The sequence below is a fragment of the Oncorhynchus gorbuscha genome, linkage group LG11 (genome assembly GCF_021184085.1).
Source record: "Oncorhynchus gorbuscha isolate QuinsamMale2020 ecotype Even-year linkage group LG11, OgorEven_v1.0, whole genome shotgun sequence".
NCBI classification, from domain to species: domain Eukaryota; kingdom Metazoa; phylum Chordata; class Actinopteri; order Salmoniformes; family Salmonidae; genus Oncorhynchus; species Oncorhynchus gorbuscha.
The window spans coordinates 44757565-44770793 of record NC_060183.1 but is presented as its reverse complement, the minus strand read 5'-3'; the positions used below and the strand labels follow the sequence as shown (position 1 = coordinate 44770793).

Sequence of the window (13229 nt, the reverse complement as noted above, 5' to 3'; positions counted from 1 at the left end):
CTGGTCCCGCACTGGATTTGAACTCCACAACCTTGGCATTGCAAGCACCATGCGCTATCAACCGAGCTACATGGCAGTGTTTGAACTTTTATCTACACATGAAATGGCATGGGAGAGTTTGGCTTTATTCATAATAGGGAATGTTGGTTTAGAGCCAAAGTCCTAAGATTGATCCAGACCCTGTAAACTTGAATGGTTATAGAGAATGAATGACATTCCTCTTCTGCTCCATCAATCCCGGATTGTTTCATTGACCTTGAGCCAAAACACTCCTTTACCGTTGACCGACGAGTGGGATTGTAGAAACCATGTAATTGTCATGGATAATCAAGTTAGTCATTTATGAACATGGAGAAGAGGATTTTTGGCTGTATAATTGCCTCACTCAAACAATGGCATGATGGTCAAGAACGGTTAAATGCTTTCAAGGCAACACAGTATTACACAATTAAAGCTGTTTGCTATTCAACTGTCTCCATTGAAGCCCGTCACGTTGTCTAGGCTGCATGATTACAAATCTACGGCTAGATTAAAGTGACTGCAACGAGTTTGAATAATACCCTGATCCAGTGGGAAAGAATTTGTTTAGACATTCAGAAGCACATTTTTAGTTGCCAAATTACATGATAGTTACATTTGGTACATCCCAACTATGCAAAACATACATATATATATATACATGAAATATTTGTCAAAAGATAATGTAATAAGTTGATTGACATATTTAAACATAGTTGTCCTTAAAACACAGGTCACTAGCAGGAATGGGAGAGACCCCAGTCCACAAAACTGCTTGGCCAACTGATTACATGTACAATAGCGTTTAACTTCATAGGGACTCTTAGGACATCAATCACAAACAATCTTGGCACAATGCTGAGTCATTCCACAGGCACACTAGCATTTGATCTCTTCCTGTATCTTCATTGTCTTCACTTGGGGGGGGGGGGGGCTCGACTGGACAGTGTTTTTTTTTGCATCAAATTCCATAAACCTTGATCTGCTAATTCGATAATCAGACTGCAGTCCTCTCAAGTCCTTCAGCTCAGAATCTCAATGTCGTGACCATACGTCCCCATGAATATCTACTGTATTTCGCTTGTGTGAGACAAGCAGGTTAACACCATTATTTCTCTGGGCTATAGTCCACCCATGGAGTCTTGAGATCCTACCTCATTGGATAAAATCTTTCTGCTGTTCACTGTGGCTTCGGTTGGGAAGGAAGGATAATCTAGAAGGAGGAAATGAAAAGAATGCTGTTAGTTATCGTTTATAAGCTGATGGGGGTCAAAGTGAAATACTAACGATATCCTGTGGAAAGGTGAATCGGGAAAAACACGACTAATGTAGGTGTAGGTAATTTGAAAACAAGTGCTGTTTCTCATGAGTTATAATACTGTTCTGTTTGTATAGAAAAGTGCACTGTAGTTGGCTTCTAGCAGGCAGGGCAGATACCAGATAGTGTTACGCAACCATGTATACTAACATAATAATTGACACATATTTCATGCCTCAAGACATGGTTTCTTAATTACTAATCAAAAATACCCCTCTTAGCCAGTGAGAAAACACGTCATATTTGGAATATTGGATAGATCATGTCTTAGGTGGTTTAATCACATGTAGGGTTAGCTGAGTTATGACTGAGCCCCCCAGGCAGCAATAAGGCTCATAAGAAGTGAAAAATAAGTAGGACTAGTGCTGCTAGGTTTTACTGCTGCCCTGTCTGAGTTCCAGGGAGTCTACTGAAGCCAGTCTCAGGAGGCCAAATGTCGGTTGTCCTCATTATCAGACCACCAAAGCCCTCGATGAGAAACCTGAGGGGGAACAAAACAAACAGCAATGTTCCTCCACCTCCAAATGCACTCTGTTCTCTCAGGAGACCCTTTACTGTCCAAGTAGAGCTCTGTAAGTACTTTTTTTTATCATACTCAGGCAAACAATGTCAGATGCCACCTGGCTTAGCCCGTACAGTATGGGAGGTAATTGTCATGATCAACTTGACATGAAAATGTCACCAATCAAGTTTGTCACGTGAACGTCCATCAAACTTGGGACCGTGTTATCACTCCTACACTGATGTATGTTTGCAAGCAAGAATGACAAATGGCTTATGAATTGTCCATAAACAATATTGTAATTGTTTGTCATATTTACACTGCTGATATGCCATTAAAGCTGTAATAATGCCACTGTAATGACTCATTTGTTGTAGTTCTGAAAGTCTTACTCACGAGCCAAAAGGCGTACTATGCCACGAATGTGCAGATTTGTGCACCTCGTCATTGCTCTCTCTCGCGACGGGCTGAAGCTCATTGGCTGAAACTTTAATTTCTAGGGGGGCTGGCCCATGTGGGGGGGGGGGGGGGGAATGCCACCACACAGCTTCCAAAAAAACAAACAATGGCTTTCAAACTTGGGATTTTGTGGCTAATTGAGGTTTAAAAAAGTACTTATTAGTTGCCAAAGTTCGAGAGTATTTTTAAAATTTACATAGCAACATACCTGTATAATGCTACTGTGCCTTCTCTATGGTGGTATATATTGTCAGTATAAAAATACCTATTATATACACTTAAATGGAATGAAGGCAATCACAATAAGACACAGTAGCAGAATGATTCTGTACCTATGTCATTGGACTTGTCCACTGCAATTATGTTTCAGATAGACTTACAGTAGTGAGTGCATACGTTTTCATGCTTTTAATTTTTGGTAATTGAACAAAACCCTGGCATTGCAAGTGCCATGCTCTACCAACTGAGCCACACAGGAACACACAAAACATACAAGACATGTTCAATGTTGTTTCTAGATGATTTATGTTATTATGCCTTCTGGAGCCAGCTCAAACCTGAGAGCTGCATGCATGGAATCAGACAGTTATGCCAGGATAGTGGGTTTGATTCCTGGGGCCACCTATACACACAAAATGTTATATATATATGTAGGATCTTCATTTTAGCCTGTTTGCTACAGCAGGAAAATAATCCTGATGTAATTGGAAATTTTGAATATAATTAACATTTTTGTCGGGTTTTATTTAAAAAATGGTAAGTGGAAATCAAGTCTGAAATTTCGAAGTGGAAATTACAAACTTCAGAAGCCTTTTTAAACCCCAAATACAATTCCCATTGCTGGAATGTTATCCCGCAACAGAGTGATCAAATTAAGATCCTGCACATGTAGGTCGCTTTGGATAAAAGTGTCTGCGTTAAGGCGTATATTGAGACAATTTGAATGCCAATTATACATTTCTAGAGCAGCACACTTGTATGGTTCCTTTCACCAACAGACAGTTATGATTTAGCTCTCCATAATGGACATTCTCACGTTTGACCAAAATGGGTTCTATGGTCCCCCTCGTAACCTCTGAATTGTATTTCATATAATTGAAAGACATTGGTGTTTCACCCTATCACACTAAGCAGTAGATCAGACTGATATCTTTGATTGTAGTGCAAACTCTTGAGAACAAAAGGGGGTGTCCACATTTTTGATAACTGGGAAACCTCCAGCATGTACAGTATGGAAAGAACATGTGCCAAAATAAACCCGCACTTGGTCATAGACTCAACATAAACATGTCAAAAGAAGCACCATAACTAAATACCATGCAATACATGTCCAATTTGACCTAAACGGTATACAAGTCCTCGAAAGAGAATGTGTAGTGAACTTGGGGCGGCAGGTAGCTTGGCGTTCCCTGATCAAATCCCGAGCTGAGAAGGTAAAAATATGTCGCCCTGCCTCTGAGCAAGGCAGTTAACCCACTGTTCCCTGGGCGCTGAAGATGTCGGTTAAGGCAGCCTCCCGCACCTCTCTGATTCAGAGGGTTGGGTTAAATGCAGAAGACACATTTCAGTTTAAGGCATTCAGTTGAACAACTGACTAGGTTGTCCCTCTTTCCAATGAGGAACTCTTTTGACACCTCTTAGAGTCCATGCCCCAACGAATTGAGGCTGTTCTGAGGGCAAAGGGGGGTGTGAAACTCAATGTTAGGAAGGTGTTCCTAATGTTTGGTATACTCAGTGTGCAATATGTGTGGTTAAATTCACAGTGACTTCCTTGTCTTTGAATGTAACTTAAGCCTGTTTATACCTGGTGCTAACATGGGTCCTTTGTCCTGATCTTGTCTACATTCTGATTGTATCCACATTTCTGGAAATGTGTCTACATATAATCTTAAAATGTCTCTGAGGGCCTCCCGGGTAGCGCAGTGGTTAAGGGCGCTGTACTGCAGCGCCAGCTTTGCCACCAGAGACTCTGGGTTCGCGCCCAGGCTCTGTCGTAACCGGCCGAGACCGGGAGGTCCGTGGGGCGACGCACATTTGGCCTATCGTCGTCCGGGTTAGGGAGGGTTTGGCCGGTAGGGATATCCTTGTCTCATCGCGCACCAGCGACTCCTGTGGCGGGCTGGGCCAAGGTTGCCAGGTACACAGTGTTTCCTCCGACACATTGGTGCGGCTGGCTTCCGGGTTGGATGCGTGCTGTGTTAAGAAGCAGTGCGGCTTGGTTGGGTTGTGTATCGGAGGACACGTGACTTTCAACCTTCGTCTCTCCCGAGCCCGTACGGGAGTTGTAGCGATGAGACAAGATAGTAGCTACTAACAATTGGATACCACGAAAAAGGGGTAAAATTCAACAAAAAGCAAACAAACAAAAACATGTATTCCATCCATTGTGTCTGCATTGTGACCAGATTTCCTGGACCCTTCCTATATGCAAATTATTTCACATATATTCTTTCAAAATAATGTGTATTTATTTATTGTAAGACATATTGATTTTATCAGTTAAGGGTGCCAACTGTCAATGACACTACCCCACCCGTTCCACTGCTAAGCAACAGAATGTTGCTCTGACTATGATTCAACCTTCACTATCAGCCATATCATGGAGATGGAGAAATATCCATAATATCCATCATAGCATGATCAAACTTCACACATGTCCTCCACATACTGTAGAACTCTGTTGTGATTATAGCAACATTAGAGAAGATTGTGGGAACAGTATTTCAGGTACAGTCCAGGGCCCAGATTCATAAAACCTTCTTAAGAAGAAATGTCTTCTTAACTGCAATTTTCCCCCTAACTATAGACTTCTGAAGAAAATTAAGCAAAGTTGGTATTCTTCCAAAACGTTCTTGGAAATGTACTTGTGCTATGTCTTGTGTTTCTCCTGAAAGCAAACATTTAAAAAGAAATATGATTCTTGAAAATAAAGTTTTGGAATTTGTTCTTAATTCCAAGATAGCTTAACCCTTTTCGTAAACGAAGGGCAGTGAGAGAATAAGCTCATGAAAGCAATTGAACATGTTTAATTCACTCACAAAGTTCATCTGAAAGTTTCAGTGTTGATTTCTTTAAACCCAAGAACATGTTTTAGAACAATAATCTCTGTAGGAAATATGCTAACATGATTGCCATTGCTAGCTAGAAAGCTAGATAAATCGGTTGACTAGCAACAAACATCCTAAGACGATTCGTAAGAACATATTTGAGAAGTTTGTAAGAAAATTATTCAATCTTAAGATATTGTTGAGGAATTGCACATACATAACTTTGTTATGAAATTCTTATTTTTTCTTCTTAAGAAGCTTCTTACGTTTTTGAGAACTGGGATCTTCAACATGTCTGTGACGTGGATTAAACCTGAAGCTTAAATCTGATACACATGAGGTCTACGTCAACGAAGACCATTTGAACATGTCCTTGGGAAGGTTTTATTGACTAGTTTGCTGTTTAATTTCATCTTGATTCCTCAGGCGCTGGTCCATATGGTTGTTCTTGCCAACATATAATGTGATCAGTCTTAAAGTATAAACTCTGAATCCTGGAGGACTCTGGGTGGAAATCAAACCCAAACACTGGACCTGAGACACCTACTAGGCAGACATGAGGAGCCATGGAGATCACATGTTGATTGGCTTAATAATAATAATATGTTTTTCTTCTGACATGACATCAAAGAATGTTGAAATTGAGCTACAGTATATGATACAAACCACTTCAACCTTATTTCACAGGGGTCAGAAAACAGAACCTGGCATGAGTCCATGGGGTACTTGAGTATGCTGAATGTCTTACTACCAAACCATGCTATGAAGGATTTGTTCTGCCTCTAAAAACAAATAAAATTGCATTTTTTAAACTCTATCAAATCCCAAAGTCCCAGATAGTTTCAAATGTAGTAAAACTGAAGCCCATCTCTGGTGTAACTTGTCAGGGAATAGCAGCAGGCAATAGTTGTACAAATGTAGAGCCATGGTACATTTAACAACTGTTTATTCCCAGACCAAAAAATAACAGAACAAAACATGTTTTTCTTTTTTACCTTTATTTAACTATGCAAGTTAGTTAAGAACAAATTCTTATTTACAATGACCGCCTACACCAGCCAAACCTGGACCAATTGTGTGCCGCCCTATGGGACTCCCAATCACAGCCAGTTGTGATACAGCCTGGATTTGAACCAGGGTGACTGTAGTGACTGAGATGCAGTCCCTTTAGACCGCTGCACCACTCGGGAGCCCAGGTACCCCAAAGGAAATTCATATACCAACTTTCCAATCACCAGACATTTTTCCAGGTATAATGCCACCGGTACAGTAGGTATGTTTATGTGCCCCCAACCGATTGTATTTTTTTGTTTGTTTATCTGCGTTGTTTTTCAATATTTTTTTAACTGATTTTGTGCATAATGTTGCTGCTACCGTCTCTTATGACCGAAAATAACTTAGAGATATCAGGACTGCGATTACTCACCACAGACTAGCAGAATCCTTATTCTTCTTTCACGACTCTGATGAGCCCGAGGCGAAGGATATACGGCTTCCTTGGGAACAGGCCACGACAACCGTGATCTGAGTGAAGATGAGACGGAGAAAGAGAGGCCAGAGAGCGGGCCGCCTTCTGAGAATTCGAAGGCAATCGAATAAACCCCCACTTCCCTCAATTCTGCAAGCAAACGTGCAATCTTTGAACAATAAAATATATTAGTTACGGGGAAGATTCAACTGCCAACAGGACATTAAAAACTGTAACATCTTATACTTCACGGAGTCGTGGCTGAATGATGACAATATCAACATACAGCTGGCTGGTTATACGATGTACCGGCAGGATAGAACAGCGGCGTCTCGTAAGACAAGGGGCGACAGATTATGTATTTTTGTAAATAACAGCTGGTGCACTATATCTAAGGAAGTCTCGAGCTATTGCTCGCCTGAGGTTGAGTATCTCATGATAAGCTGTAGACCACCCTACCTACTGAGAGAATTCTCATCTGTATTCTTCGTAGCTGTTTACATACCACATCAGTCAGAGGTTGGCACTAAGATAGCATTGAATGAGCTGTATTCCACCATAAGCAAACAAGAAAACGCTCACCCAGAGGCGTCACTCCTAGTAGCCGGCAACATTAATGCAGGGAAACTTAAATCAATTTTAACAAATTTCTATCAGCTTGTTAAATGTGCAACCAGAGGGAAAAGAACTCTGGACCACCTATACTCCACACACGGAGATGCATACAAAGCTCTCCCTCAGCCTCCTTTTGGCAAATCTGACCATAATTCTATCCTCCTGATTCCTGCTTACAAGCTAAAATTAAAGCAGGAAGCACCAGTGACTAGATCAATAAAAAAAAGTTGTCAGATGAAGCTACAGGACTGTTTTGATAGCACAGACTGGAATATGTTCCGGGATTCCTCCAATGGCATTGAGGAGTAGACCACATCTGTCATCGGCTTTATCAATAAGTGCATCGATGACGTCGTCCTCACAGTGACCATACGTATATACCCCAACCAGAAGCCATGGATTACAGGCAGTATCCGCACTGAGCTAAAGGCTAGAGCTGCCACTTTCAAGGAGCGAAATCTCGCTATGCCCTCTGACGAACCCTCAATCAGGCAAATCAGGCAAAGCATCAATACAGGACTAAGATCGAGTCGTACTACACTGGATCTGACGCTCATAGGATGTGGCAGGGCTTGCAAACCATTACAGACTACAAAGGGAAGCACAGCCGAGAGCTGCCCAGTGATATGAGCCTACCAGATGAGCTAAACTACTTCTATGCTCGCTTCGAGGCAAATAACATTGAAACATGCATGAGAGCACCAGCTGTACCGGAAGACTGTGTGATCACGCTCTCCACAGCAGATGTGAGTAAGACCTTTAGACAGGTCAACATTCACAAGGTCGCAGGGCCAGACGGATTACCAGGACGTGCACTGCGAGCATGCGCTGACCAACTAGCAAGTGTCTTCACTGACATTTCAACCTCTGCCTGTCCGAGTCTGTAATACCAACATGTTTCAAGCAGACCACCATAGTGCCTGTGCCCAAGAACACTAAGGTAACCTGCCTAAATTACTACCGACCCGTAGCACTCACGTCTGTTGAAAGGCTGGTCATGGCTCACATCAACACCATCATCCCAGAAACCCTAGACCCACTCCAGTTTGCATACCGCCCCAACAGATTCACAGATGATGCAATCTCTACTGCACTCCACACTGCCGTTTCCCACCTGGACAAAAGGAACACCTATGTGAGAAGGCTATTCATTGACTACAGCTCAGCGTTCAACACCATAGTGCCCTCAAAGCTCATCACTAAGCTAAGGACCTTAGGACTAAACACCTCCCTCTGCAACTGGATCCTGGACTTCCTGACGGGCCACCCCCAGGTGGTAAGGGTAGGTAACAACACATCCGCCACGCTGATCCTTAACACAGGGGCCCCTCAGGGGTCCATGCTCAGCCCCCTCCTGTACTCCCTGTTCACTCATGACTGCATGGCCAGGCACGACTCCAACACCATCATTACATTTGCCGATGATACAACAGTGGTAGGCCTGATCACCAACAACGGCGAGACAGCCTATACGATGGAGGTCAGAGACCTGGCCGTGTGGTTCCAGAACAACCTCTCCCTCAATGTGATCAAGACAAAGGAGATGATTGTGGACTACAGGAAAAATAGGACCGAGCACGCCCCCATTCTCATCGACGGGGCTGCAGGGGAGCAGGTTGAGAGCTTCAAGTTGCTTGATGTTCACATCACCAACAAACTAACATGATCCAACCACACCAAGACAGTTGTGAAGCGGGCACGACAAAACCTATTCCCCCTCAGGAGACTGACAAGATTTGGCATGGGTCCTCAGATCCTCAAAAAGTTATACAGCTGCACCATCGAGAGCATCACTGTCTGGTATGGCAACTGCTCAGCCTCCGACCGCAAGGCACTACAGAGGGTAGTGTGAACAGCCCAGTAAGATCCCTGGGGCTAAGCTTGCTGCCATCCAGGACCTCTATACCAGGCGGTGTCAGAGGAAGGCCCTAAAAATTGTCAAAGACTCCAGCCACCCTAGTCATAGACTGTTCTCTCTGCTACCACATGGAAAGCGGTACCAGAGCGCCAAGTCTAGGTCCAAGAGGCTTCTAAACAGCTTCTACCCCCAAGCCATAAGACCCCTGAACATCTAGTCAAATGGCTACCCAAACTATTGGCATTGACCCCCCCTCCCCTCTCCACACCACTGCCACTCTCAGTGGTCATCTATGCATAGTCACTTTAATAACTCTACCTATATGTACATACTACCTCAACTAACTGGTGCCCCCGCACATTGACTCATCTATGCATAGTCACTTTAATAACTCTACCTACATGTACATACTACCTCAACTAACTGGTGCCCCCGCACATTGACTCATCTATGCATAGTCACTTTAATAACTCTACCTACATGTACATACTACCTCAACTAACTCGGCACCCCCCTGTGAATGTTATTTTTTACTGCTGCTCTTTAATTACTTGTTATTTTTATCTCTTATTCTTATCCGTCATTTTTGAAACTGCACTGTTGGTTAGGGGCTCGTAAGTAAGCATTTCACCGTAAGGTCTACACCTGTTGTAGTCGGCACATGTGACTAATAAAACTTGATTTTATTTGATTTAGTTCTCCATTCTCCATTATACGATGCTGATCCCTGGTATGTGGATGTTACTTGTTTCAATTTGTATTGGGTTTATTGGATTGAGGCTGAGACACACTGTTACATTTTCCAAAAATGTGGTTCTAAACTCAAAATCTTGATCATAACCAGATGACCATCAGTATGGTCAGAGCAGGACAGGAGTGAGAGGGACTGTGTGAGAGAGAGGGGAAATGGACCCTGCTATTGGAGGAGCCTTGCTACAGTCCCTTCAAAGAGTATTCACACCGCTTTACTTTTTCCACATTTACAGCCTGAATTTGAAATGGATTAAATAGAGATTTTTGTCACTGGCCTACACACAATACACCCATAATGTAAAAGTGGAATCATGTTTTTCAAAATATGTACAAATTAATAAAATATGAAAATGAAACATCTTGAGTTAACAAGTATTCAACCCCTTTGTTACGGCAAGCCTAAATAAGTTCACGAGTAAAAAGTTGCTGAACAAGCCACATAATAAGTTGCATGAACTCCCTCTGAGTGACATAATAGTGTTTAACATGATTTTTGAATGACTACCTCATCTCTGTCCCCCACATACAATTATCTGTAAGGTCCCTCAGTTGAGGGATGGTGAAGCAATACGCTTTGGATGGTGAATCAATACACCCAGTCACTACAAAGATACAGGCGTCCTTCCTAACTCAGTTTCCAGAGAGGAAGGAATCCGCTCAGGGATTTCACCATGAGGCCAATGGTGACTTTAAACAGTTACAGAGTTTAATGGCTGTGATAGGAGAAAACTGAGGATGGATCAACAACATTGTAGTTACTCTACAATACTAACCTAATTGACAGAGTGAAAAGAAGGAAGCCTGTACAGAATAAAAATATTCCAAAACATGCATCCTGTTTGCAACAAGGCACTAAAGTAATAGTGCAGGCCAAATCTACACTGGAGTTACTTACCAAGAAGACAGTGAATGTTCCTGAGTGGTCGAGTTAAATCTGCTTGAAAATCTATGGCAAAACCTGAAAATGGTTGTCTAGCAATGATCAACAATCAATTTTACAGAGCTTGAAGAATTTTGAAAATAATAAATGGGCAAATGTTGCACAATCTAGGTGTGGAATGCTCACAGCTGTACTCACTGCCAAAGGTGCTACTACAAACTATTCACTCAGGGGTGTGAATACTTATGTAAATTAGATATTTATGTACTTCATGTTCAATCATTTGCAAAAATGTTTTAAAAAATCTATTTAATACATTTTGAATTCAAGCTGTAACACAACTAAATGTGGAATAAGTCAAGTGGTATGAATACTTTCTGAAGGCACTGTATCTCAGCAGGTAGCCAAATCACCACAGCTTAGCTCACTGAAGGGATCTAGGAAGCATCAAGCATCAAGCATCAACCAGGTCTGGTAAAATGAAGTAACACAAAATATCTGTTATATGTGAAAAATGTTAATACAAATTACTCAAGTTTCAAAACATGCAGATAAATTACACATGAATACTACACTTTGCATTTTTGAAAATGTATTGACAATTATATACAGAAAACAAATTAACAACATACTTCCAGCATGCTTATAAGGAAGGGCACTCAACATGTGCGGCACTGACACAAAAAACTGATGATTGGCTGAAAGAAATTGATAATAATAAGATTTTGAGAGCTGTTTTGTTAAACTTCAGTGCAACCTTTCATATCATTGATCATAACATATTGCTGAAAATAATTACGTGTTATGGATTAACATTTTCTGCCTTATCATGGATGGACAGTTATCTATCCAATAGGGTTTTCTTTAATGGAAGCCTCTCTAATGCAAATTTGGTTGAGTGTGGTGTACCACAGAGCAGCCAGCTTGGACCATTATTGTTGTCTGTGTTTACTAATGACCTTCCACTGACCTTGAATAAAGCCTGTGTGTCCATGTACGCTCAACAACTCAACAGTATACATGTCGGTGGCAACAGTAAATAAATAGCTGACGCCCTCGACATATCGCTCCAATCAGTTTTAGAATGGGTAACAAGCAATTGGCTGATGCTAAATATTTGAAAAATGAAAAGCACAATTTTTAGAACAAATCACTCACTAAACCTAATCTGGATCTATTATTGAATCTATTACATAAATCTGTCGATCTGCCTTTGAGCAAGGCACTTAACCGTAATTGCTCTTGTAAGTTGCTCTGCATGAGTGCATCTGCTAAATGACAAAAATGTAAAATATCCAATTTACATATGTATTTACACCCCTGAGTTGTTACATGTTAGAATCACCTGTGACAGTGATTACAGCTATGAGTCTTTCACGGTAAGTCTCTAAGAGCTTTGCACATCTGGATTGTACAATATTTGCTTCAAGCTCTGTCAAATTGGTTGTTGATCATTGTGAGACAACCATTTTGATGTCTTGACATAGATTTTCAAGCAGATTTAAGTCAAAACTGTAATTCGCCCACTCAGGAACATTCACTGTCTTCTTGGTAAGCAACTCCAGTGTAGATTTGGCCTTGTGTTTTAAGTTATTGTCCTGCGAAAAGGTACATTCATCACCCAGTGTCTGGTGGAAAGCTACTGAACTGGCTTTTCCTCTATGATTTTGCCTGTGCTTACAGTAGCTCCATTCTATTTATTTTTTACCCAGCCACCACTATGCTGGAAAATATGTAGAGTGGTACTAAGTAATGTGTTGTATTGGATTTACCCCAAACATAACACTTTGAATTCAGGATCTTCACTCTGTCAATTCATTTAGTATTGTGGAGTAACTACAATGTTGTTGATCCATCCTCAGTGTTCTCCTATCACAGCCATTACACTCTGTAAATGTTTTCAAGTCACCATTGGCGTCATGGCAACTGAGTTAGAAGGATGTCTGTATCTTTGTAGTGACTGGGAGTATTGATTCACCATCCAAAGCCTAATTAATAACTTCATCATGTTTAAAGGGATATTCAAGCATCTACAAATAGGTGCCCTTCTTTGTGAGGCATTGAACCTTTGTGGTTGAATCTGTGCGTGCAATTCACTACTCAATTGAGGGACCTTACAGATAATGAGGTAGTCATTCATAAATCATATTCACCACTATTATTGAACACAGAATGAGTCCATTCAACGTATGTGATTTGTTAAGCACATTTTTACTCCTGAATTTATTTAGGCTTGTCAAATCAAAGAGGTTTAATTCTTATTGACTCAAACATTTTCTACAAACAAAATTCCACTTTGACATTATAGGGC

The 13229-nt window shown here is 41.4% G+C and overlaps 1 protein-coding gene across 1 annotated transcript in view; it reads right to left on the bottom strand.

Moving 5' to 3' along the window:
• Positions 1 to 20: 20 nt before the first annotated feature.
• LOC124048725 (5-hydroxytryptamine receptor 4-like) overlaps positions 21 to 13229 on the bottom strand; it is a 63260-nt gene continuing 50051 nt past the window's right edge. The window contains exon 7 of the mRNA XM_046369770.1: positions 21 to 1231. Within this exon, the coding sequence (XP_046225726.1) occupies positions 1174 to 1231 (58 nt within the window). The 3' untranslated portion in view covers positions 21 to 1173. The remainder of the gene's footprint in view (positions 1232 to 13229) is intronic.